The following is a 24,589-nucleotide window of genomic DNA, read 5'->3' as shown; positions in this document are numbered from 1 at the left end:
CCAGGGTGCTCGGCACCCCCCACCAGGCTGCGCTGCAACGGGAAGAGCAGGGACACCCGCGCCCGCTCCTTAGGGGCCGGCTTTCCTGCAATGAGATCTGATGGGGATTCTTATAAATGGAAACACCGTGACGGGAACGGCCCCGTCGGTCCTCAGAAACCGGAGCGCTTTCTGGGAAGACCCCGTGCTGGCAGGCGCCGGGTGCGAAGGCCGGGTGGGGTCTGGGGTCAGAGGGGGCTGGGGGGGGGTGTTCGGAGGTGGGGCCCCCGCCTGACCGGCTCCTGCCCTCGTCCCACCCAGGCACAGTCTGGGACAGGCTGGGCCCCGCGTGCCCGCCCGCCGGCCTGCCCCCAGCACGAGCTCCCCAGGGTGCCCGGCGGCCGCTGGGCGGCTAGGCCCGGTCAGTGGCCGCAGCTCCTGTCGGCGCTGCCCCTGCTCCCGGCTCGGGGCAGCCAGAGGAGCTGTGGGCACCGCGCTCCGCGATGTCGTCTCCCCCGCCAGGGCCCCCGGGGCTCCTCCTGCCCAAGAAGCTCCCTCCCCTGCCGCCCTGAGTCTCTGCCAGACCCAGTGACGCGTCCGACCCCTCGCCACACGGCCGGATCTCTGTTCATGCCGCAGGTGGGGGGATCTGGAAGCCACAGGAAGGCAGGTGGCGGCTGCCCAGGGGGTGGGGGGGGCTGTTTCCGGATCCGCCTGGGAACCGCGGGGCGCGGGCCAGAGCCTCGGAGGCGTCCCCGGGAGCTGCCCGCCCGCCCGCCCCGGGGCTGGCGGGGCCTGCGTCCAGCCCCGGCCCTGGGTCCGCCCGCGGCAGGGCGGGACAGGCGAGCACACTCGGGGGGCCGCGCTCACCGCGTGTGCACGAGGATGGAGTCCTGGTACAGCCGGTCGTACATGCATATCTTCAGGTCCACATCAGGCTTCGGCACCCAGACCGGCACGTCGATCGCAACGCCGATGACTTCGAAATGCAACTGGAGTCAAACGTGTGCGTTTAGCAACGTGCACTTGCACCAGCAAAGCGGTGTTTACAAAGAGCTCAGCAGGACGGATTTTGTAACTAGCGTTAGTGGCTAAGCCGGCCACGTTTCAGAGTTCCACAGCACTTTCCACAGTGTGTGATTACGAAAACCTTTCCTACTATAAAAATTTTCTGACAAAGAAGGGAGGGTTTGTGACTGCCCCGCGTCCACCACGCAGCTTCCAAACGGCCGACACGTCAGCCGTTTGAGAAATGCTTTTGCTGCGGAGTCACGCGTTGCCCAGACAGGGGGACACGTCACGAAACCTTCGCAACTAAATCATGACGGAAGCCTGCAGACTTGAGGGGACCCGGGAAGAGAAGGGTGTCGCCGCCCCCGCCAGGGAGCCCCCGGCCTTGGGAGGCGGGGCTCGTGGGTGTCCTGTGGGCTGGCCTCTTGCCTGGCAGCCCCTCAGGCCGGGGGGCGACTGCTCCCTCCAGACGCCAGGACTGACGGGGGGCACGAAACGGGGACCGCCCTGCCACCGATGACCTGCCGTCCCATGACACTTGGACGATGTCAGCCGCCAGATCAAGGCCTCAGGGGGGCAGTTTCTGGGGCCAGGAACAAACGATCCCTCAGAATAAACGGAAAACACGCCCGCGAGGGTGGAGCTTCTGGGAGCCAGGAGTCCGCGTCCCTAGGGCGGGCTGTGCTGGTCTGCGGCCGCCGCTGGAGGGGCCTTGTTGGCCCAGGGGCAGCGCCTACCCTGCTCCCTTGGGGGACCATTAGGAAGCCCTTGGCAGTGGCCAGGAGAGCAGGTGACAAGGTGACATGTGACATGCCAGGCTAAAGAAAGACCCGAGGCTTGGAGGACAGGGAGGGAAACTCTGGAGGGTCCATGAGGCAGATGGGCAGCAGCAACGGGGGCCCCGCCCACACAGGAGTCCAGCCAGGGCGGGAAAGATGGGCAGATCTGGGCGTGTCCTGGTGACGCGAGGGGACGGGCCGGCCGGCCGTGGGCGGCGTCCTCAGAGCCAGAGGGGCGGGCAGGACCCAGCTCGCGAAGACCGGCAGGCGCGCTCAGAATCCAGGCCCTGCCCCGGGCCAGGCTGCGTGCGGGCGCTGTGAGCGGTGCGGGCGCCGGGCCGTGGCGCGGCCTGCAGCACTCGCTGCCGCGGCCCAGAGCCAGCAGGGGCCTCGGGGGCGGGGGGCGGGGCGGCGCGGCCGGAGGGGAGGCGAGGGACTCTCGCGACAGCTGAGTGAGACCAGGAGTCCGGGGCCAAGAAAGCGGGAAGTAAGAGGGGGCCCGAGGTGCGTTTGACTTTGGTCCTGAGAGGCGCGGGGGGAGCCCCGCTGGGGACACGGCCTGTCCTGGGGTTGTCCTCCTTCCAGCTACGAAACAGACCCTTAAGAGAGCCTTGCGGGCTGGGAAGGGAGGGCTGGCCGTGGAACGCAAGACATTTCCAACTCATGAGATAAAATGCAATAAACAGCACCTTGAGCGAACCAGTGAAAACCAAGAAACTGACAGAGGAAAAAATGAGGTAAAATCAACGCCAAACCCGAGGGGAGGAGCGGGACCCAGTGCATGCTCCCCGGGGCCAGCAGACAAATGGGGTTCCTTCAAAGATGCTAAATGCTGGAAAGACAGGGCGGCCGTGCCCGGGAAGCAAATGCCGGCGGGACAGCGGGCCCGGCCCGGCCCCCACGCTCGGGCGGCTGGAAGGTCAGGCGACGAGAGCCCTCGTGCGCCGGCAGCGACGCAGCACGGGACGGCCCCCGCGGAAACGAGGAAGGACCGCCCGCGAAACCACGGCCGCGAGGGACGGCCAGGGCGGGGCCCGGCGGCAAGCACACGGCTGCCCACGCACACGTCGCCACACTCAGCCTCGCCTTCGGCTTCAGCCACGCAGGAGGCTTTAGCGAGAGTCCGCGGGCGTCACCTGAGCATAACTTCATAGACTTGTACAAAATAAGCGACGGAAAGTAATGAGTAAAAAGCTCCCCACGAAACGGAGAAAGGCACTTCCAGCGATGAAGAGCAAGGGCCGTGCGTGCACGGACGTGTGTGCACTTGTGTGTAGGAGCGTGCATGCGTGGACGTGTGTGTGGGGTGCATGGACGTGTGTCACGGCTCGCTCCCGGCGCCAGCGGTCCAGGCGTGGCAGACACGGGCGGCCGCCCCGGGCGGCTGTGCTGCGCGGACGGCGTGTGTGGAACAGCTGCAGCACGCTCACCGTTGGGCACTGCCGGTTCTTGAACATGACCTTGAACTTGGCCTGGACGGCTCCAGGGGTGACTGGGGAGAAGGTGATGGGCACTTTGACGGAGCTGAAGGGGCCGATCTCGCCCTCGGTGACCTGCGTGGGAAGACACGTGTCACAGGGCCCGTCGGCTTCCCTTTTCCACACAGGCCTCCCCGACCGTCCCCACCACAGGCTGTGTCCCCCGGAGGGTGAGCGATGGCAGGACCCACGTGCCTGCATCGTCCTCTGGGCCACACAGACACGGGCCCTACGAGGACGTGCGGCCCCGGACCCCGGCTGAGGGAGGGGAGGGGCGGGGCGGGCTGCACGCCCGCCGCCAGCACGCGCCCCTCGGCTCGGCAGGCCCTGCGCCCAGAAATCGTCCCCGGCCGCTCCGGTGCTGCCAGGCCGAGCTTGGCACGGGCGGCCGGGCGGGGTTCAGACTGCAGGCTGCCCGGGGGAGTCAAGCCCAGTGGCCAAGCAAGTCTAGTCCGGCTCGGGTCCCACGGAAGGGCCAGCTGGGGAAGGGGGCAGTGGACCGGGAGGGCGCGGCCGGAGGAAGGTGGGCTGTGGGCAGGCGGGCCGCACTCACGTCCCCCAGCGAGATCTCCCCCTGTTCACCGTTGGAGAACGTGATGGCCGCCACTCCCTCTGACTCTGGAAGAGAAGGCTCTTCAGACGGGAGGACTGGCTGGGCAGGGCGGGGGCAGCTCCGCCCAGATTCACCGGAGCCATGGCCAACCCCCCCCCCAAAGCCAGGGAGCCCACAGGGAGGGCCTCGTCCTCGCAGGCCTCCTGCTGCTCTGGGCATGTGGGGGCCCACGCTTGCGAGCAGGGAATGGGCGGGAGGGGGTTTGCCCAAAGCCCCCATGAGGGGAGGGCGGGGCAGCGGCCTGAGCGGGGAGCGCGCACCCCGGTCGGCCTGTGCGGCTTACTTTCCAGCAGGAGGAGGGGACATGGGCTCAAAGGTGGGGCCTGTGTTAAAATGAGGAAACAGCAAAATGCCTGTCAGTGGGCATGGCCGGGGGAGGGGCGGCTGGGGCAGGGGGAGGAGTGGCCGCAGGGGCGGCTCCCGGCAGGGGAGCAGCGCCCCCGCCCCCCGCCTTCTGGGGGGAGCCCCTCCCGACGCCCGCCATTTTCTGGTGACCTGGTGGAGCGCCCGCACTGCGAAGTCTTGAACACTTCTAAACCAGATTGTCTTTCAAGGAGTTTTATAATCAAATTTCATAGCCTAATTTTTCACGGCAACTCTTCTGTGTGCATGCGGCTGGTCTTCTCCAATTTTCTCAGCCCATGGGTGGGCTGCCAACTCTGACCCGCCCCTTGGGGTTCAAGGGGGCACCCCAAGAACCAGCATGCCATTTATCAGGAAGGCCTGAAAACAGAGGCTGTTCCCTCTCTTCCGAGGAGGGTTTCTGCTGACTGCACGTGGACAGACGCGGCTGGACGGGCCAGGCCCAGGGCAGCGTCCTTTCCAAGCCACTGTCGGCCCCGCTGCGTCACCGCAGCCAGCCCCGGGCTCTGCGCCCAGGACTCCCCCTGCGGCCGGATTATTACCCCCAGGGCTGTGCCCCGCTTCTGGGGCTGAGCTGTGAAGGCAGCGGGGCTCCTAAAACTTGGCGGCTTGTCACCTGGCCCTGAGGCCACAGCTGTCACCTGGGACGGGGAAGGTGGCTGCGGGGGGGGGGGGTGGCCACCAGGACAGCCCAGGCCCGAGCTGGGGCCGTGGCTTCGCCGGCGGGGGCGGGGCCCCCGTGTCGGCCCATTCGTGGAGAACACGGTGCGTTCTCCTAAGTGCTAGAGCTGGGCCCCGCGGTGACTCGGCAAGTTTTCTTTGATTCTGTGTCCAGTGTCTCTGCTCCAGGCGCCTGCCTCATTCTGTCAGGCGGAATATTGACTCACTTCCCGAGTGTGAGTGCGCGGTGTTCCGACGTTTTCGGAAACGCTTGGCGAGCATCTCTGCGCTCTGCCTCTTCCTGACTCCTGCAGGCAAGTGTGATCTCGCTCTGTCTTCCATGGCTCATGCCATTTCTTCCGTGTTTCCACCTGTCTCTCGGTCCGCATTTGGACATGGTCTCTGGGTCTGTCTTCCAGTTCACTAATTCTCTCTTCGGCAATGTCTAATCTCCAGTTTACGCACTGACTGGGTTTCATTTTCAAGGACCATATTCTTACTTCTGGAAGTTTTATTTGGTGGATTGTCCAAATCTACTTGATCTCACTCTTTCGGGATGTATTTTCATGTCGGAAGCAGCCCCACCTACCCCCAAACCCTGCGATCACGCCGCATGTTTGTGCAATGGACAGGCCTGGGGACACGGCCCCTCTGGCAAGGTGGCCAGCGATGGCTCCGGAAGGGCGTGGCTCCCTGTTTTGGAACCACTTTGGAGACCAGGGCACTCATCAGTATGAAAAGCAGCAGAGACTAAACTGCCGGAAAAGGAGATGAAAAGAAAAAAGGCAGAACCAACAGAAAGCACAAAATAAGATGGAGGGAAATAAATGCAAATATACAAGAGGGGACCCAAAAAACAATTTAGTTATAAAAATTTGTGTATTTTACTTTGGTCACCCTCACAGTCCTCTCCACCTGAGGCCGCCCACCCATCGAGACTTTTTTATCCACTGCTCAAAACAGCTTTTGAATGCACCAATTTTTATACTTTTTAGTGCCTCTGCCATCATTTTGTCTCACCTCCTCCACATCAGCAACGCGTTTTTCTTTGAGGACGTCTCATCCAGGGAACCAAAGAACAAGCTGCTTGAGGAGAGATGGGGTGAATGGGAAGGGTGGGGCACGGGGGTGACGCCGCTTTTGGTAAAAAAAAAAAACAACGGATCGCTCAGCGCGGTGCCAGCAGATGCCCTCAGAAACCACCCTTCATGAAACGGGAGAGCACGCGGAGTCTCAAAAAGATTTCCCTGGAGCCGCACGCGGCCTCTCCCAACAACGCCGGCGGGCGCGCGGACCCAGACGGGTGGCTGGGACACTTGCCCATGGGGAGGCACGCAGAGCAAGGGGCCCGCCCTCCAGAGGACAATTCCGTTTTTTAGGGGGGTCCCTTCTCTTACTGAGAGTTGCAATAAATGGAAATAGGTTACACTCTCTGGGAAAAGTCAAAGACCCTGAGACTGTGTAAGCCAACCAAAAACGTCCAGGATCTCTGGGCTGTCAACCAGCGGTTCTCAATCCTTTCCATCTCACGGCACACAAACGCATTACCAAAATTCTGTGGCACACCAAAAAATAGATTTTTGGTTGATCTGACAAACATACAGGTATAATTTTGATTCATTCGCATCAGATGGCTATTGAGTTGGCTATTGCCATTTTCTTGTTTGACAGTTTGAGGGAAAAAGGTGAACGCCCCTGACTCAATAGGCGGGTGTTGCATGTTTTAAAATTCTTGCAGTGCGCGCTGGTGTAAAATCACTGCTGTAAACTGCAAAACATTCCTGGGGGGAGGGAAAAGAGGCGGCTTCAGTAAACGGGGGTGTGTGCCACATGCGAGGCTCGAAATAGCGCTGTTAAGATGTTGGTTCTCCCCAACACAGTCCATGGGTTCAATGCTATGACAGTCACACCATCGATTTTTTTTTTGGTAGAAATCCAAACCCTATTTCCAACCCTGACCGGTGTGGCTCAGTGGGTTGGGCGTTGTCCTGCAAACTGAAAGGTCACTGGTTCAATTCGCAGGCGCGGTCCAGGCCCGAGTTGTGGGTTCAGTCCCCTGTCACGGTGCGTTCGAGAGGCAACCCATCGATGTTTCTCTCCCTCTCTTTCTCCCTCCCTTCCCTTCTCTAAAAATAAATAAATAAAATCTTTAAAAACAAAGAACCTAAACCCCCGGAAGTTCCGCTCTGTCCAGCCCTGGGCCCTGAGCTGCGCATCAGAGCCTCGTGGGGCCGGGCGGGGCCGGGGGGCTCCGGCGGGGCTGCCCCGGGGCCTCCGGTCCCCAGCTCACCTGCGGGGCGCCCCTCGTCTTCTTCCCTCGGGCGCCCCTGGTCTGGCTCTTTCTGGCTGAGCACGTCCCACTGGGAGGACATGACTTCCAACTGCTGCTCCCAGACACTGGAGGTGCCTTTCTCACAAAATTTGTCTTCGTCCGTGAAGATGCTGCTCTAAAAGGAGAACGTGACCCCTTTGTTGCCACTGTCCACCTGCCTTCCTCACTCAGCTGCCTGGACTCCCTGTCACCAGGAGGGCCACGCGGGCTGGCGGCTGCTGACTCCAGCCTGTCGATGCCCCCGCCGCCTGGCGGCGCCCGCCCTGCCCGCGCCGCCCCGGGCCCGCGCAGGCTCCTGCTCTCCTCCCGAGCGGGGCGGCCCCTGCAGGCGCCCGCTCGGCACTCTCCTGGCCGCGGTCCAGCTGCAGGCCCGGGGCGGTCCAGCCCCGCCTCTGCTCCCGGGGGTCGCTGCTGCCCGGTCCCTGTGCCGGCAGCAGAGGTGCAGCGCTGCCCGCGTGCGGCTCAGGGGCTGCAGGGGGATCGACAGGCAGGACACTGCTCGGGCAGAGCCGCCGTCCAGGCTGACTCTCGCCAGAAGGACACAGGGCCAGTGTCCGAATGGGGCCCCACGGGGCCTGGGCCCCGGTCCCCACCCGGCAAGCCTGGCCTTGTGACCCCCCTGCCCGCCCCCTTCCCCACCACCCCCGGCCCCTCCAACCTCTGCTGCAGCGGCCGCCCCGACCGTCGCCCGGAGGCCCCCGCTCTGCCCCTCCGAGGGGGCAACTCGTCGGGGGCCTTTGCCGAGAGCCCTCAAGGCGGCAGACACAGCTGCAGAGCGAGAGCTCAGTGCTGCGCGTGGGGACGTGCCCACCAACTTGGACGTGTTTTAAAAAGGCAAAGTCCCGCTCCCCCGAGGCCTCAGGGGGTGCTGGGAGCCGTCTGCAGGGCCCGCTGGCTCGCCCGCCGCGCAGCCTCTGGGGCTGGGGGGGCGCCTGGCGAGCGGGGCCCGTGGGGCTCACGGGCCTGGAGGCCCCGGCCCCGTCACCACATGCTCGAGGGGGGACGGCCCTGCGGCCACTGCCCTTGCGGCCTGGCCGCCCCTGGGGTCCTCCTCGCGAGGCCAGCCCCCCGACTTGGGGCGTCCCGCTCCCCACCCCCCAACCCGGGTGGTCAGCCGCTGGGCGGCGCTGTCTGCCGCCCGGGCAGGGGGACACTCACGAGCTTCAGGACCGACGGGGAGATGTCTATCTCGCAGGACTCGGAGGCCGGGAGGACCCTGAACCTGGTGCCCAAGCCCCCGGTGTTGGTCAGCGTGACGGACCGGGACGCGGTCTCCCCCACCACGTAGCTGCCGAAGTCGATGAGCTCCTTGTCCAGGGACAGCTGCCGACAGACACCGAGTGAGCCGGGCGCGGTGCAGGGCGGCAGCAAGGTCCCCCGCCCCCCCGTCACCCCGAGCCCGGAGGGCACGCGGAGCCCTGCCTGCCCCCGGTGGGGCTGCGCCCGGCTCCCGGCAGGACAGGCAGGGTCCGCACAGCCCGGGGACAGCAGAAACCAAGAAAGGTCTCACGTCAGCGCCTCGCTGACGCCCTAAGAAACCGGGCAAGAGGAAGGAACTGAACCCAAAGCTCCCGGAGGGAAGGAGACGACACAGATGAGAACAGAGAAACGAGACAGAGGACAGAAAAGCCACCGAGAAAATGAAGGAAAAGGTCAACAAAACCGACAAACCTTTACCCAGGTGGACTGAGAATGGAAGACTTGAATTAAAATCAGAAATGAAAGTGGGGATGTTACTGACTCTACAGCAAGAAAGTGGTTACGAGAGGGAACCACGAGCAGTCACAGGCCAACAACCCGTGAACCCGGGAGTCACGGACAAGCCCGGGAAACGCAAACCTCCCACGCAGACCGCGAGGAGCCAGGTGGCCCTGTCGACCTCTGGGTGGCGAGGAGCAGGAACGAGGAATGAAGGGGTGCGTGCGTGCAGCGTGGTGCGCGCAGGGCAGGTGGGCAGGTAACTGTCCCCTGGCTACGGGCCAGCAGACCTTGAGAAGCCACAAGGGGACAGGTGCTGAGGCCGTGCCCCGTGAGCGACATGGGCCTCTGGGTCGGGGCAGGATGGCGTGGGGGGGGGCCCGCGGCCACAGGGCCTTTCCAGGGCCGAGCGCCGGATGCAGCTGCGCACAGCGCTGCCCCGGGAAGACGGGGTCCTGGCCTTCAGAAGCGCGGGGGGCGGGGCGGAGACCCTCCCGGGCACAAATGCGGGGGGCTCCCTCCAGGGCCGCTGGGCGTCGTCCCTGCAAGACACGCTCAGGGAGCACACGAGTGACAGGAAGGCGCTATGGGGCGGAGGACATCAGGGCAGGTGACCGTGGGCAGCCCGGGCAGCCAGCGTCATGGCCACAGCGGTTTGTAGCTCCACGTTTTGGTTTCTCCGTCATTTAAGGGACTGACACAATTAAAAAAAAATCCTCATCCAAGAAAAAGTTCCTTGATTTTTAGAGAGGGGAAGTGGGGGGTGGGGAAAGAGATGCAAACAAAACATCCATCACTTGCCTCCTCTATGTGCTCCGATCGGAGATCAAACTCGCAACCTTTTGGAGCACAGGACTGAGCCACACCGGCCAGGGCCAAACTAGGAATTTTTAAAATGCATTTGTCTGTTGCGTAGAAAGCAAATTGCGGCGTTACAAACAAAAGTTACAGTAACACTAGCTTTTTAACTCATTGCTTTTTTAAAAATAAAAACCTACTAGCCCAGGCTGGCGTGGCTCCGTCGACTGAGCGCTGGTCTGAGAACCAAAGGGTCACCAGTTCGATTCCCAGTCGGGGCACAGGCCTGGGTTGCGCGCTGGGTCCCCAACAGCGGGGAGGGGCGGGGGGGGGCAGGCGTGTGAGAGGCAGCCACACCCTGAAGTTTCTCTCCCTCTCTGTCTCCCTCCCATCCCCTCCCCAAAATCAATAAGCGTGTCCTCGGGTGAGGATATAAAAAATTACTAGTTTGTTATTGGACACAGGATGTAACGATGCCACCGATGACTCTGACAACCGGAAGGGGAGGGACGCGGCTGCGCAGGAGCGAGGTCTGCAGCCGCTGACAGGGGCTAAAAGTCTAGGACGTTCAATGCAGTCCCCACGGTAGCCGCACAGAAAGCAGCAGCGGAGGACCCATACGCGGAAATTAGGAAGGGATTGAAACATCTCACCACAGAAACCAAGTAACCCCCAAAAACAGGGATGCAGGAAATGAGGGACGGAAAGGCCGCGCGGCGCAGAGAACAGTGGCACTGTGACAGCAGCCAGCGCGTCCACCGGCCCCGAGGCAGAAAGAAATCCTGTCGTTTGTTCGCCGCAGCAGGGACGGACCTTGGGGACGGGACTGGAGCCAGTCGCGAAGGGACCAGCGCTGCACGCGGCCACTTAGAGAGGCACTGAGAGCGGTGGGCGGGGCGGGGCGGGCACGGAGGCAGAAAGTCGGGGGGCGGGGGGCGGGGCGGGGCTCCGTTCTGCAAACGCAGGGGCCTGAGCGGACAGGGACGCCGCCCCGCCGCGTGAGTGCCTGTGTTACCACTGCGCTGTGCATTTAAAAATGGTTACGATGCTCAGTTCTATGCTACTGTACTTTACCGCAATAAAAGCCGGAAGGAAAGGAAAAAGAGACTTAAGAACGTAGTAATCAAACGCCATGTGTGATCTTGATTGTAACCTAGCTCCAAATTAACAGGAATAAAAGTGGTTTGGGGACAACTGGGCGCACCTGAGTGACAGTGAGGAGGGTTGTTAGTGCTGCCCGTGCAGAGTATCAGACCACGTTCTCCCTCCCCCGCCCCCTTGGCCTGTGGGGCAGCTCTCTGCCCGGGGACGGGGACGGGGACGGGGACGGAAGGCCTTGCCGTGCGATCTGCGTTGGCCTGCGAGTCGCTAGGGGAGGGCGGCCCCGAGCCCCTGGGCCGCCAGCAGCCTGTGGCCGGGGGACACAGCGCGGCTGGTCCGGCTGTGCGTTCAGGAGCTGTCTGCTGGGCAGCGTCGAGGGCCAAGCGCCGAGCAGTTCACTGGGGGCAACAGTGGGGTGGCCTTGGCGGAGAACGCCCTGGCGTGTCCGGGGCTCAGGTTTCACGGGGAGCACGGGCGCCGGATGGTGGCTGAGTCCCCTTGAAGGGGACCAGCACGGGCAGGTGGGGCGGCAGACGGGGAACGGCCGACCAAGGGGTCCAGCGGGCGCAGGCGTCGATGGCCGCCACGTTCTTTCTGCTGCTCCCTGTGCTGGGGATGCTTCTTAACGAAAAAGAACCAGTTCGCCCCGGCTGGTGGGGCTCAGTGGGCGGAGTGCTGGCCTGCACGCCCAGACCCGTCGGTTCGATTCCCAGTCAGGGCACATGCGGGCCGGGTCCCCAGCTGGAGGCGCGTGAGAGGCAATCACACAATGACGTTTCTCTCCCTCTCTTTCTCCCTCCCTTCCTCTCTCTAAAAATAAAATCTCAAAAAAAAAAATCAATTTTGCACAGTGAAGGAAATCATCAACACAACAAAAAGGCACCTGGACAACGTGAAATTCATAAATTATGTATCTAATAAGGGGGTACGATCCAAAACACAGGAAGAACTCATCCAAATAGCAAGAAACTGAGCAATACAGATACCAAAGCAGGCAGAGGACCCGAGCAGATGCTTCCCCACAGAGGGCCAGGCAGAGGCCAGCAGGCCGGCGCAAAGGCGCTCAGCAGCGCTGGCCGTCAGAGGGGCGCACGCGGACACCGCCTCGCACCCGCCAGGCCGGCCACCGTCAGCAGGCCCGCGACCAGCACGTGTGCGTGAGTGTGTGCGGTCGGGGAGGCAAGACTCGGGCACCGTGGGCGGGAACGCGGGTGGGCAGCCGCTGCACAGAGCGGCCTGGAGGGTCCGCAGAAAATTAGAAATGGGGCTGCTTTACGACTAGCGCTCCCACTGCCGGGTGCTTATCTGGAGGAAATGAAATCCGCATCTTGAGGAGACAACCACCCACGTTTGCTGTGGCGTCATCGCCACGGAGGAGCAGCGGAGGCGGCCTGGGTGTGCTCTCCCCCGGCCTGGGCAGCAGAGCAGGTGCGGGGCCCGTGGAGCACACGCCACGCAGCAGCACGCGGCCGGCAGAAAGGAGGGCATGGCCACGGCCCACGGACGGCCCGGGGGCGGGAAGCGGAGCCGAGGGGGCAGGGGCCGCAGGAGCTGGTGCCGCGTGGCGTCTGAAGTACCGGGCTGGGGGCCGGGGGCAGACCGGTGCTCCTGGGCGGGGGGTGTGTAGGGGGAATAGCTGGCAAGGGTCAGAAAACACTGACTTCCAGCTCAAAGGGAAACAAGCCCGGGGTGCAATGGGTGGCGCGGAGACCGCAGTGCGAGGGGCGCCTCCGAGCTGCACAGAGGACCCGGCTCCCGGCGCGCCCCGGGGCCCCCTGGGACGGCCTCCTCCGACCTGGGCTGCGCCCGCCGCCTTTCCCGGAGGGCCCTGCCGAAGGCCGGCTGCGGGGACCTCGCCCCAGCTCCTGCTGCGGGGCCAGGGCGCCAGGACGGAGACGCGCCCCTCCCGCCCCTCCAGGCCGCACACTCTGCCCGTACGCTCCGCCCGCCCGCCCCCCGGGGCTCACCGAGCACTGCTTGATGGAGCACTTCAGCGGGACAGCGAACCTGCCAGTCTGAGCCCGGAACGAAATACTTCCTTCCAGGTCTCTGTTGATCTGAAAGCGAGGCCCCGACCAGCACGAACGTTTGTGAATTCCCCGGCGGCACGCGTGACACAGCACAGTCTGGGCCCCGGGCCGGGACCTGCTGCCGGCCAAGCGCTGAGGGCCCAAAGGGTCCCACGCAGGCCAGGGCCTGGAGGACAGCCCCCCCCCCAGACTCCCCGACACAAGGGCCACGCGGGTCGCACCTGCCGGCCACTGGGCTGGACAGCTTGCCCGCGGCCCTGTCCGGCACTTAGGGACACACAGAGTCCGTTTTATAGAAATAAAACCGCAGAACGGCCTCGCGTGAGCCCGCCGAGAGGCTGGGCGCCCGTCCCCCCTCGCGACGCCTGTCCCCGGAGCCGCCCCCACCCCCTCCCGACGGGCTGAGAAAAGCTGCCTTCTATGTCTTTGGTTTGGGACTGAGACACGCACCATGGGCTTGAAGGTGACGAGCACTTCGCAGGACATACCGGCTGACATGGGACCGGGAGGGTCAAAGCTGCGGACGCAAGGACACGGCACGTCTGCGGTCAGCCCTCCCCGGAGGCGGCCGCGCGCCGCGCCCGCCAGCCACACGCCCTGGGCCGGGGAGCCCCCTGCCTCCCGGGGCTCGGGCCGCGGGGGGGCCCTGCAGCACCATCCGAGTGAGCGGACAGACGGAGGGATGGACAGACGGTGGAAGGAATGAGTGGATGGGAAAAGCCCCCAGGAGCCGGCTCCACAGGGAACGCTGCTGTGGGGGCAGCCGCCGCCGCGGTGGCCCTGGGGACGCGCGCCAGGCGAGGGCCTAGCGCTTTAACACCGATGTGAGGGGCGGGGGCCGGGGGAGCCCGTGGTCGGGGAAGAGCCCTGCGGGAGACTCGCGGGGAGCCAGTGTCCTGGCCCGGGCGGGGCAGGGGGTGGCAGCTCCCCAGAGACCCTCAGACTCGAGGCCCATGGTCTCGGGGCTGCGGCCGGCCTGACGGGCTGTGTCCGGACAGACAAGCTCAGCATGTCACACAGCGACGTGTCCCTGGCCGGCAGTGTCCCCACGGCCTGGGCCCCACCGGGAGGGTCCCCCCGACGCGAAAGCGCAGGCAGGAGCCAGCGCAGCAGCAACAGGGCCAGGGCCCCGAGCTCCGGGCCGCGGAGTCGCCCACCAAACGCAGGGCTCCTGACGGGAGGAGGGACGAGACGCGGGAGACACCCAGCGAGCTCGGAAAGCAACTCAGAGCTTTCGGAAACGAGAAACGTGGCAGCAGCAGCAGAGGCTTGGGGAGCCGCGTTGCCGGCAGCCCTGTCGTCGGGAGCTCGACAGAGGGGCGAGCTGGGCGATGGCGCGGAGGCCCGGGAGCCGCCGGCACGGGGCAGGCTGGGGCGGGACAGCGGGTCCAGGCCGGAGGGACCAGGGCACCGGTGGCGCCGGGGGAGAGCCGCATCAGCAGAAAGGGACGCTTCCCGAGCGGGAATCCCCGGGGGGCAGGCCCGAGGAAACGAAGCTGCACCAGGCCCAGCGCAGGGCGGCGTCTCCCAGCACCACTCGCGGCAGCTACGGTGGAGACAAAGGGGAGCAGGGGCCTCGGGGCGACCCTGCGCCCCGCCAGGACTGGCAGCCCCGCCCCGCGCCCCCCGGCCGTCCTCGCCCTCACTCGATGTGGATGAAGTCCCTGAGGTGCTCGTCCACGCCCTCCAGCCGGCAGTAGTTGATGGTGTAGGTGGCGTTGGTCAGCGTCATCTTCTTCTTGTACACTTTGCCAACGTCGAAGTCCTCGAGAAACCGGGGAAACTGTTAGGCGAGGCGTCCCAGCGGCCGTGACGGCGCATGCTTGGGGGCACCCAGCTGTGCCGCCCGGGAGGCGGGGGGCCGCGGGCGGCGCCCGGGGAAGGTCCCGACACGTCCAAGGCTGCCTCCCCGTGGGGCGCGTGGAGCAGGGCGAGGGGGCGCCTGGCTGGAGGGACCCGCGGAGGCGGCAGCTTCCTGGGGACCAGAGGCGGGCGCGGGCCGTGGCGGGCGCGCGGGCAACAGCCTGGGGCCCCCAGCCCCTGCCCCGCAGAGCCCACACCTGCGCGCTCGCGCGCTGCCACACGCCACCCAGACCCGCAGCCCAGGGAGGAGGCCGAGGCTGCCGGGGGCCGGTGTCCGACCCCGAGGAGAGGAGCCCAGCCACCCCCAGCCCCGGGAGAGGCCGGCGGCGCTGTGACCCCACCCCTCTGTGACCGGCTGCGACTCACCTTGAAGTGGATGACCTTGGGCTTGCTGTTGAAGGGGCAGCCTTTGAACTCGCGCCCCGACACCACCTGCTTGTGGGTCACCCCGCTTCGCAGCCGCGCCATGGTGCGGGCCAGGATGTCCTTGTCCATCTTGGTCCCCCCCACGGGCTTCCGGTCCACGCCCTCCTCCGGCACCTGGGGATTCACAGGGACAGCGGCCTGGCCTGGAGAGTGAGGCCTGGCCAGGGGAGGGGCCCCCTTCTGGACCCTGAGGGCGCAGGGTGGAGGGGGGTGGGGAGGCGGCCGCAGGGCAGGCCATGGGAGAGCCCCCGGCGTGAGCCAGTCAGGGGCCGCCTTTTGGAGAAGGAGAAAAGGCAGCAACAGCCAGGATCCCAGCGGATCTCCAGGAAACAACCGCAGGCCAGGAATTTTCTGGATTTTAGAATCAGTCCAAGAAACAGTTCTCCAGCAGCTTTGGAGGCAGCACCGTTCTCGCCAGGAGCACAGATGCGGGGCCTCCCGGACGCAGCCAGAGAGCCACCCCTGGGTCTTGCCTTCCTCAGAGCCCTGCGGGTCCACCCGGGACCCCGGCTCAGTCGCAGGGGCTGACGCTGGCCCCAGAGCGGGGTGTCACCACCCCCGCCCCCGGGCCCGGCTGTTCTGCTCCCTGCGGGACAGCACAGGTGTCCCCTGAACCAGCAGCACCAACGTGATTGGCCCTCAAGGGGGCAGGAACCACTAGGCACGCAGACGGAGGGTGGGCGGGGCCACGCGGGGCGGGGCCGGCTGGCGCGGGGACACAGCCACAGGGGCCTGGACACGCGCTAGGTTCCCGGCTTGCGGAGCTGTGTCCGCCCCCCTAGAGTCAGGACCGCCGCACTCTGGACGGGCGCCGCTCCCTGAAAGGGGCTTTGGGGGAAGTTTTGAACTTGTGCCTTTTTCTAGAAACGTGCACCAAAGACCAAGCAGAGCAAGATCAGGAATTGTCCCGCCCTGGAGCCCCGCGGCCGTGTCCCCGAGTGTGGGGCCACCTGACGAGGCTGGGGGTGGGTCTGAGATCGTGGCGTGAGCACGGGGTCCTGGGGGCCCTGGGAGGGGAGAAAGGAGACCATTGGGGGGAGAGGCCTCAGAGCCGCAGCGTGGGCCAGGCCAGAGCCAGGGCGCCGGGGCCGAAGGACACGCGGAAGGCGGAGACGGGAGGAAAGACAGAGCCTGGCGTCCGACGGCCCACAGCTCAGAAGCACACGAGCGAGTACCTGGTGCAACTCGTAGTCCTCGTTCCAGAGCCCGGGGATCTCCGGCTCAGCCAGTGTTTTGTCCTCCTGGCCGGCGCCCCTGGGGTCCCCGTGGAAGGATCCGCTGGAGACGCCTTCCACCAGCCCTGAGAGTCCGGGCCCCGGAGCGACGGCACCCTTCCGGCTGGGCAGGCGCACGCGGGGCTGGCTCTGTCAGCAAGAAGGAAACGAAGCTCTTTCGCTTTCCCAGAGACCAGGGCACATGCCATCGGGTAGGTTTTCTTCCATCTAAGATGCGATGTAAGTATCCCCGTGCATCGTGGCAGTTTTCCCAGCGCCCACACAGGCGCCCTCGTTGACGGCCGTGAGCCTCAGCTGCGTGGGTCCCTGGCTGTCCCTGAAAACACCGCAGCCAGAGCAGCCCCGGTGGCTGACCGGACAGAGTGCGGGGCCCATGCCAGACGGGGCGTCAGAGGGACGAGAACGGAGGGGCTCCCAGGGAACGGGGCCGGAGGCTCCCGGGGGCGGCTGGCAGAGGCTGCGGGAGGGGACGGGCTGGGTGGCTGCGAGCGAAGCCCCGGGCCGGGGAAAGGCCTAAAACGCCCGCGAAGACCCCGCAGGGCGGAACGTGAAGAAGCCCGAGGGGTGCTGCTGGCTGCGGGTCGGCTGGGGCGCAGGTGCCGGGGTCGCTGCCGTCGCAGCGAGGACTCGGAGGCGCGGGAGGGGCTGCTGCCGGCGCGGCCCACGCCCTCCGGGACAGGTGAGGCGGCAGCCCTCAGGGGGCGGCCCTACCGACCGCCTCAGTGGGAAGGGGGCGGGAGGGAGGCTGTGGCTCCCGGGGGTTCCGTCTTCGGTGGCGGGCGATGGCCTACCCGCACGTGGGGCGAACGCGGCTCTGATTGGCCCTGCCCTGGCCCGTGGCCCGTGACGGGCCTTTGGCCTCACCTGCTACCCGGGGACAGGTAAGGTGGCCTGAGCCAGTGGCTCCCGTGGCTGATGAGGCACAGTGATTTGGGTCTTGTCCCCTGCACCTGCGCTGTCACCCAGGACAAGCCAGCTTCCAGGTAGACCCCGTGTGGCCTGCCACCCGCGCGCGACACTACCCCAGGCCCTCCGAGGGAGCCACAGGGCAGGGGTGGGGCGTCAGAACACACCCCCCACGGCTCGGGCTGTGGGTCGGGACACAAGGCTGCCCGAGGTTTACGCGGTGACCCCGTGACGCCCCCACGTCGCCCAGGACGCCCACGACCGCCGGTCCCTCTGCTCCTCTACAGGGCCGAGCCTCTGGCCTGCTCACCACGGGGCAGCAGGGAGCTGCGGGAGCCCTCCCCTCGCTGAGGTCGGCCAGGTAGTCCCAGGTCCTGTCTCTCAGCGCTGGCCGGGCGGCGGCTTTGGGTGGAGAGCGCGGCCTCCCCTTCCTGTCCTCCTCGGCCGCCTCCTTCAAAATCCGGCTCACGATCTCCTGCTTCCTGAGCTTCTGCTGCTCCTCAAAGGCGCTGGGAAACCCCGTTGGCTGAGAGCAGGCGCGCAGCCTCCGGCCTGGAGCTGGGCAGCCGCTCGCTGGCCGGGCCCTCCCCGCCCTCCCCAGCCCAGTGGTGCCGCGCCCCCCACCCCTCTGCTCCCGGGCACCCAGGACCTGACCCTCCGCCTGCCAGGTCCCCACAAGCCCTGGCCCTTCGTGAGCGGCCCCTGTGCCTGGCGCTGAGGCCATTCCCTCCCTCAGCAGCTCCCCCGGACCCTCCCTGCACAGGCCTGCCCCAGGCTAAGGGGCTGGGGGGTTGGCAGAGCTGCCTGGGGACCCTCCGCCCCCAGGGTGGATGGTGGCAAAATTCTGGAGGTGACGCCCAGGGCCCCGCGACTCCCGGACAATGGATCTCTCACAGCGAGGGGACCAGGGGCCACACCTGGGCAGAGCCTCACAGCAGGCCCCTGGGAGAGTGCGGGCTGGGGGCTGGGAGTGGGGGCAACGGGCCCTCCAGAAGGGCTGGGGAGGGGGCGGGGCAGACCCCACTCTTGGGTGGGAGGCCCGCGGGGGCCGCGCCCCTCAGGGCAGGCCGCAGCCTGGGGACCTGTGTACAGGGACCGGTGGGGCCCAGGGGGGTTCTCGGGAGAACAGGGGAGCAGGCTGTGCCGAGAAGGCAGCTCCGAGCTCTGGTCTGGGGGACCAGAACGTCCTGCCCAGGGTGCTGAGCATTGGGTTCCCGGCTCCAGAGCCTGGGGCGGGGCAGCGAGCCGGGTGGGAAGCAGCTCCGGAACTGGGCCAGGAACCCGGGGCTTAGTGCCAGGGGCAACGAGGGGGTGCCTAAGGAGCACCCCAGGCCCAGGACAGGCCCTGCCTGCGGGGGAGGGGGGGGCGGGTCTCCACAGGGGCCGGTGGAGGGAGGGGCCTGTGGGGGGAGAGGCTTGGCAGGAATGGGGGCGGGCGGAAGCTCTAGGGTGCATCCCACAGGCCTGTCCTGGGAGAGGCCCAGGGACACATGGGTGTCCCCCCACCAGGCAGGCCCTTCCTGCAGCCTCACCGGCTCTGGGCCTCCAGCTCCTGGCGCCGGTGTTGATGGAGAAGGCGCTTGAAAGCGTCCCCGCCTTGGGCCAGAATCGCCTGCTTCTCAGCCTGGGCCTTTTGCTCGGCCAGCACTGCCTTGGCCTGGCCCCACGCCTGGAACTTCCGGAGGGTTTCCTGGGGGGCAGAAAACACTGGGTTACAGCCCCCACAGGTGCGCTCGCACACGGGAGCCCTCACCACCCGGAGCCCGCAGCCTGGCCAGAGCCTGCCCCGCGGCCGGCCCAGCCGCGCTTCTCCTGGTGCCTTTGCACAGGCTGCCCCCCAGCCCATCTCTGCCGCCCCCCGCCCTCTCTGCCCCCCTCGCCCTCTCTGCCGCCCCCCGCCCCTCTCTGCCGCCCCCCCGCCCCTCTCTGCCCCCCCCCGGCCCGTCTCTGCCACCCCCCCGCCCTCTCTGCCCCCCCGCCCCTCTCTGCCACCCCCCCGCCCCTCTCTGCACCCCCCGCCCTCTCTGCTGCCCCCCACCCTCTCTGCCCCCCCCCCCCGGCCCGTCTCTGCCGCCCCCCCGCCCCGCCCGTCTCTCCTGTCCTCACCGGCTCACACCCTGAGGCCCCAGGCAGGGCCCGAGCCCTGGTCCTTTGCCTCCTTTCTTCCCACAAGACTCAGCCCCAGGGGCACAGCCCTGCTGCTTTCCTCCTGCCCGGCCTGGGCTTGGCCCGGGAGCCTGGGGCAGACGCCCTGTGCGTCCCCGGAGTGACTGCGTCACACGATGAGGACTCAGGAGGCACTTCCGAGGAGCGGGGTTCAGGAGGGAGGGCGGGGACTGCTGCCTGGAAGGGCTAGGCTGGGGCCCTGAGGGGTGAGGCCGCCCGGTGGGAGGGCCGGGGCTGGGTGCATGGCGGGCACGCACCCGGTTGGCGGCGATGCTGTTCTTCAGGGCCAGCACGGCGTCCATGCGCCGCCTCAGGTGCTCGCGGGCCTGCAGCTCCTGCTCCCGCTCCTGCTCCCGCACCCTGGGGGAGGGGCGCTGTGAGCTGGGCAGGCCCCCGCAAGTGCAAGGGTGCTAAAGGGCGCGGACAAAGCAAGGCGGTTGAGGGCAAACTACAGGGAAACGTGGCCTGAAACCCGTGTTTCTGGGCCGGAGGCCCGTGCGTCCTGGGGTCCCGTTCTGGACACACAGGCAAGTGGCCCAAAACTAAAGACACAGATTTATTCCTTCATAGGCTAACGTGGCTGCTTGATAACAAAGGCAGGCGAGGGGGGCCTGGACCGCCCCGCCCCGCCCTCCCCAGAACGTGTACCTGCCCAGGGAGGCCTTCAGGAACTGCACCGCGGTCCTGTGGCTCTTCCTGGCGTCTTCCTGCAGCTTCTGGTGCCGGAGCCCGTGCTCCTTCCGCAGGCGCAGCGCGTGCCTGCACACACGCACCACTGGCTCTCCGGCTCGTGCCCGCCCTCCTGCCCGGGGCCCCCGGCCACGCCAACGGAGTGGGCGCCGCGGGCAGCAGGCCCGTGAAGGCCCGGGGAGCCCCAGAGGGGCGCTCTGACCCAGGCTGGGCCGGGGTGGGGAGCACAGGGACCAGGACCCCAGGGGACCCGGAACCCACAGGGGCAGCAGGAAGGTGGGGCCCAGCGCGGGGTGGGGCGGCGGGGGAGGGGCCTCCTGGGGTCTCGGAGGCCCCTGGACAAAGAGCCGAGTGACAGTGAGGGGCTGGGAGTGGAGGGGCAGGCGCGCGCGCGCACCCGGGACCAGGGGAAGACGCCCCCCCCCCCCGCGGGTGGGGGCGTGGGGGCCCGGGGCTTGTGCACACTTACGGGTGCCCGTCCGGCTGGGGAGCCAGGGACGGGACGTGCAGGCGCCGTGAGGCGACAGAGGGAGGGACCGCGGGGAGGGCTGGGGAGGGGCCGGGCCGCGGCGCAGGACCAGGGACCAGCCGGCTGGGGAGCCGGCGCCGGAGGGCTGAGGAAGGGCAAGTCCAGGGCCCGGGGGCCAGGCCACCCACCTGGTCCTCAGCAGCCGGTTCCTCTCCGCCCTCCCCTGCGCGTCCGCCTCCTTGCGCAGCCGCTCGGCCGCCTGCACCTGCCGGCGCCTCCAGGCGGCCTCCGCCTCCTCAAGGGCACACGTGCGCGCCGCCTCCAGCTGGCCCTCCTGGATCTCGATGTGCCACAGGGCGCTCCTTGCGAAGGAGAGGCACTTTTCTTTATGTTGGCTACGGGGCTGGCGACCTAGGGCTGAGCACCCACCGCAGGGATCCGGGAGGGCCCAGGCTCCTCGCACCACGAGTGGACAGTGGGCACCCCAGTGGGTCGGGCACCCCAGTGGGTCAGCCCCCCCGCGAGCCCTTGGGGCCCGCATCGCCGGACACCGGGGCTCCCCATCGCTCGCAGCACCGCCCACCCAGCCTCCCTCACCCTGCGGGCAGCCCAGCCGGAACCTGGGTCTCCACTTTGCGAGCATCCAGGGGCCCAGGTGGGAGACACCACCCTTGAAAGGGGCTCCCGCCGCGCTGGGACAGGACAGGCGTCCTGGGAGACGCGGGCAGGTGGAGGGGTGGGCTGAGCCGCGCGGACGGGCCGGAGGGCGTGGACCTGTGGTCTCAACACAGACGGGCAGGTGGAGCGGAGCCGCCCCGCACTCACTCGCTCTCCCTCAGCACGGCCCGGATTTTCGACTGCAGGTCCCTCTCGTCCTGCAGCTCGGTGCACAGGCGTCGGGACACAGCCTGGAGGCGGCCCGCGGCGGCCCTGAGTGCCGCGGCGGCGGGAGGGGACAGGGGGCAGCGTGTCAGGGCCCGAGTCACCGAGAGCAGGGCCCCCGGGCCTCGAGGCCAGGTGTCCTCCGGGAGGCCCAGCAGCGCCTTCCCGGGCCTGCCTTTCCCCGGCTCTCCGCGGGCTTCTCCAGGGCGGGGGCCGGTCCCCCCCGGTGGGCAGCTGCTCGGAGTGGCAGGCCCGTCCAGATCTGGGGCCTGGGAGGACCCAGCACCCTCGGTGAATGCCAGGAAGCAGCCGAGCGGCCATCGCCACCGAGACAGCGTGCGGGTTGTGAGTTCTCGCACGTCACCCCCTCCCCGTCCTGGCGCCGCGGGCGCCCCGGACACTGTGCCACCATCCCCGCCGGCTCTGACCTCAGGGGGAGCCATTTCCACCTGGGGGGCGGGGGGGAGGGAGGGGTGGGCGGCACAGAGAGGCGGGCGGCCCCCAAGACCCCCGTGGGACCTCCTCACGGGGCAAAGCCAGTCCCAGGGTCGTCCCCTGCCAGCTCCCGGCTCGGGCTCCAGGACACCGGCCCCACTTCTGGGTGGCCCGGGGGGTCACGTTCGCACGGCCCAGAGCAGTCTTCCCCAATCGCAGCAGCCTGCTGTCTTCAGCCGGGCCCAGCCTGGGGGTCACCCCCTCAGGGAGCCTCCCCGGCCACCGGCTTCCGCCCTCCTCACCCCCTGGTGGCAGCTGTCTGCTCTGGGTTTGTCCATTTCTCGCGCTTAATGGGAGGCTTCTCTCCTCCCGGCCTCCCGGTCGCCCACCCCCCGCGCCGGCCGCCGGAGCGAGGACCTACGTGTTGTTGGCCTCTCTCTCTGCAGCTGCCTCGGCGGCCACGTGCTCCTGCTGCTTGGCGATGGCGTCCATCCGCTGGCAGCACGCATGCAGCTCCTCTCTGGGATCGGAAGCCAGAATCCGGGGAAGCGGTGTGGACACAGCCCTCGGCCCGCTGCCCAGCCTCAGGAGGGGCCGTGGCCAGTGGCTGTGGCCACACCGTCTCTTCCTGGTCAGGGGTTTCTCCGACAGCCAGCCCTGCATGCAGGGTCTGGTCCGTTTTCTGAAAGCCCTGCCAAGGGGCCGCCCGTGTGACCTGTGCCCAGGTGGGGGTGGCCGTGAACCGGCCCAACAAGGGGCTCAGGCCCTGAGGGCTCCCCGGGAGGCCTGGGCGCACAGCGGGCACCAGCCGCACCTTGTCAGGGGTCCAGACCGCAGACCACGGGACAGCCAGGCCGTGGGGCCTGCGTCGGCTCCTGGCTCTGAATGTCACTCTGCGGTGTGCCTGTCACCTCAGTCACAACAGAAAGCTCAAAGCACCAGCCCCGGCTGTGCGGCTCAGTGGACTGAGCGCCGGCCTGTGGACCAAAGGGTCGCCGGTTCGATTCCCAGTCAGGGCATGTACCTGGGCTGCAGGCCGGGTCCCCAGTAGGGGGCGTGCGAGAGGCAACCACACATGGATGTTTCTCTCCCTCTCTTCCTCTCTCCCTTCCCCTTTCTCAAAAAAAAAAAAAAAAAAAAAAAAATCCTCGAAGCAGCGGCCCTGGGGGGCAGGAGCGAATCGCTGGGAGCGTGTGGCGCTGAGGCCGCACAGAGGAGGGTCTGGGATGTCAGGCGACGCTGACTATTCAGGGGTCAAGAGGTGTGATGTCTGCAAGTTGCTTCCCAGGAACTCAGCTAAAACCAGCCCGACAGAGGTGCACACACAGGGACTAGTGGTCAGAGGCCGACAGCGACTCTGGAGGGGCCCGCGGGGGCCGCGGTGCAATTGTTTCCAGCTTTCCCGTGTGTTTGAGCCGTTTCTTCACAGACGTCTGGGGATCGCACAGTGGCTGTTGTTGCTGAGCAGGCTGGGAAGCGACCGGGGCGGCCAGAGCAGCAGGACCCAGAGGCAGGCGCGGGAAGCCACCGCCCGGAGGCCGAGGACCCCACTCACCTCGTCTTCTGAATGAAGAGCTCTTGGTCTGCGCGCAGCTTGTCCAGGCGGCTCAGCTCCTTCCGCAGCCATGAGGCCTGGATGTGGCCCTGGGCGGCCGCCTGCTCCCTCTGGTCCGCTCCGGCCTTCTGCGCGCTCCTCGGACTGAACGCACGAAGGGCGCCAGCTGCCGCCCGGGGCCGGCACACCCTGGGTGACTCGCCCCCACCGGCCCCAGCCCAGCCCCCAGGCCCCGAGGCTCGGCGGGGACGGCGGCGGCCCACCCCTGCCTGTTACCCGCGGTCCCCCGAGTCGGCACGGCCCTTGGCTCCCCGAGGAGGAGCTTCGACCCTGGACTCCGGGTCCTCCAGCCCATCGTTTTCTAGAAATCAAGGTGAGAGGTTTAAAAAAAATTAAAAAAAGCAGATCTAGATATTTAAGACTTAAATTCAAGAATAAATCTTTTTTTAAATAGTTTTTAAAGATTTTTATTTATTTACTTTTAGAGAGGGAGAAGGGAGGGAGAAAGAGAGGGAGAGAAACATTGGTGTGTGGTTGCTGCTCACGCGCCCCCTGCTCGGGACCCAGCCCGCCACCCAAGCCTCTGTCCCGACTGGGAATGGAACCGGCGACCCTTTGGTTCTCAGGCCAGCGCGACCCTCTGTGCTACAATGCGCGCTACTTGTGAGCAGACCTGTAGCACCGCCCCCCAAAGGTGGGACGTGGTCCAAACGCTCCACCTCGGGGGACAGACGAGCACCTTCTTCCATCTTGGGAGACAGGAGTTAGCTAGAAAAAGGATTACAAAATACAGGTGAACAAGAGCATACATTAAAAAAAAATAACCTACAAAATTGAATTTCATAAGGATTAACAGCTTCCCTAGTGAAAAGCATTGAGAAAACAAAACGACAAGCCCTGGGCTCAGGTGAACATCTGCAGCGTGTTCGTGCGCCACGGGGCTGGCCGCCAGGACACACGACGAGCTCCTCAACACCACGAGCCGGAGCCCGCACGCCCGCTGGGAGGGGCAGGCTGCTCGGAACAGGCGCCGTGAGGGAAGGCGTGCTTACAGCCCTGCGCTCGCGAGGCTGCAGCGTCAGCGGCCGCTAGGGACACGCAAGTTAAACCGCAGGAGGTG

The 24,589-nt window shown here is 66.5% G+C and overlaps 1 protein-coding gene across 1 annotated transcript in view; it reads right to left on the bottom strand.

Moving 5' to 3' along the window:
• The window catches only part of CFAP74 (cilia and flagella associated protein 74), a 35,863-nt gene extending 11,645 nt beyond the window's left edge, over nt 1-24,218 (bottom strand). The window contains exons 1-20 of the mRNA XM_054583737.1: nt 24,131-24,218; nt 23,746-23,830; nt 23,470-23,613; nt 22,336-22,434; nt 21,423-21,527; nt 20,786-20,959; nt 20,087-20,197; nt 19,696-19,798; nt 18,805-18,962; nt 17,583-17,781; nt 16,307-16,495; nt 15,072-15,245; nt 14,489-14,607; nt 13,293-13,359; nt 12,780-12,869; nt 8,374-8,538; nt 7,174-7,330; nt 3,801-3,865; nt 3,200-3,322; nt 850-971 (exon numbers count right to left, since the gene is read on the bottom strand). Of these exons, the coding sequence (XP_054439712.1) occupies nt 850-971; nt 3,200-3,322; nt 3,801-3,865; nt 7,174-7,330; nt 8,374-8,538; nt 12,780-12,869; nt 13,293-13,359; nt 14,489-14,607; nt 15,072-15,245; nt 16,307-16,495; nt 17,583-17,781; nt 18,805-18,962; nt 19,696-19,798; nt 20,087-20,197; nt 20,786-20,959; nt 21,423-21,527; nt 22,336-22,434; nt 23,470-23,613; nt 23,746-23,830; nt 24,131-24,218 (2,537 nt within the window). The remainder of the gene's footprint in view (nt 1-849; nt 972-3,199; nt 3,323-3,800; nt 3,866-7,173; nt 7,331-8,373; nt 8,539-12,779; nt 12,870-13,292; nt 13,360-14,488; nt 14,608-15,071; nt 15,246-16,306; nt 16,496-17,582; nt 17,782-18,804; nt 18,963-19,695; nt 19,799-20,086; nt 20,198-20,785; nt 20,960-21,422; nt 21,528-22,335; nt 22,435-23,469; nt 23,614-23,745; nt 23,831-24,130) is intronic.
• Between the last annotated feature and the right edge of the window lie 371 nt (nt 24,219-24,589).

Source organism: Pteronotus mesoamericanus, unplaced genomic scaffold (genome assembly GCF_021234165.1).
Source record: "Pteronotus mesoamericanus isolate MK-2021 breed Mesoamerican mustached bat unplaced genomic scaffold, CSHL_Meso_final contig_1193, whole genome shotgun sequence".
NCBI lineage: Eukaryota > Metazoa > Chordata > Mammalia > Chiroptera > Mormoopidae > Pteronotus > Pteronotus mesoamericanus.
Note: the sequence above shows the minus strand (reverse complement) of the source record. Positions and strands in the feature narration are given on the sequence as shown.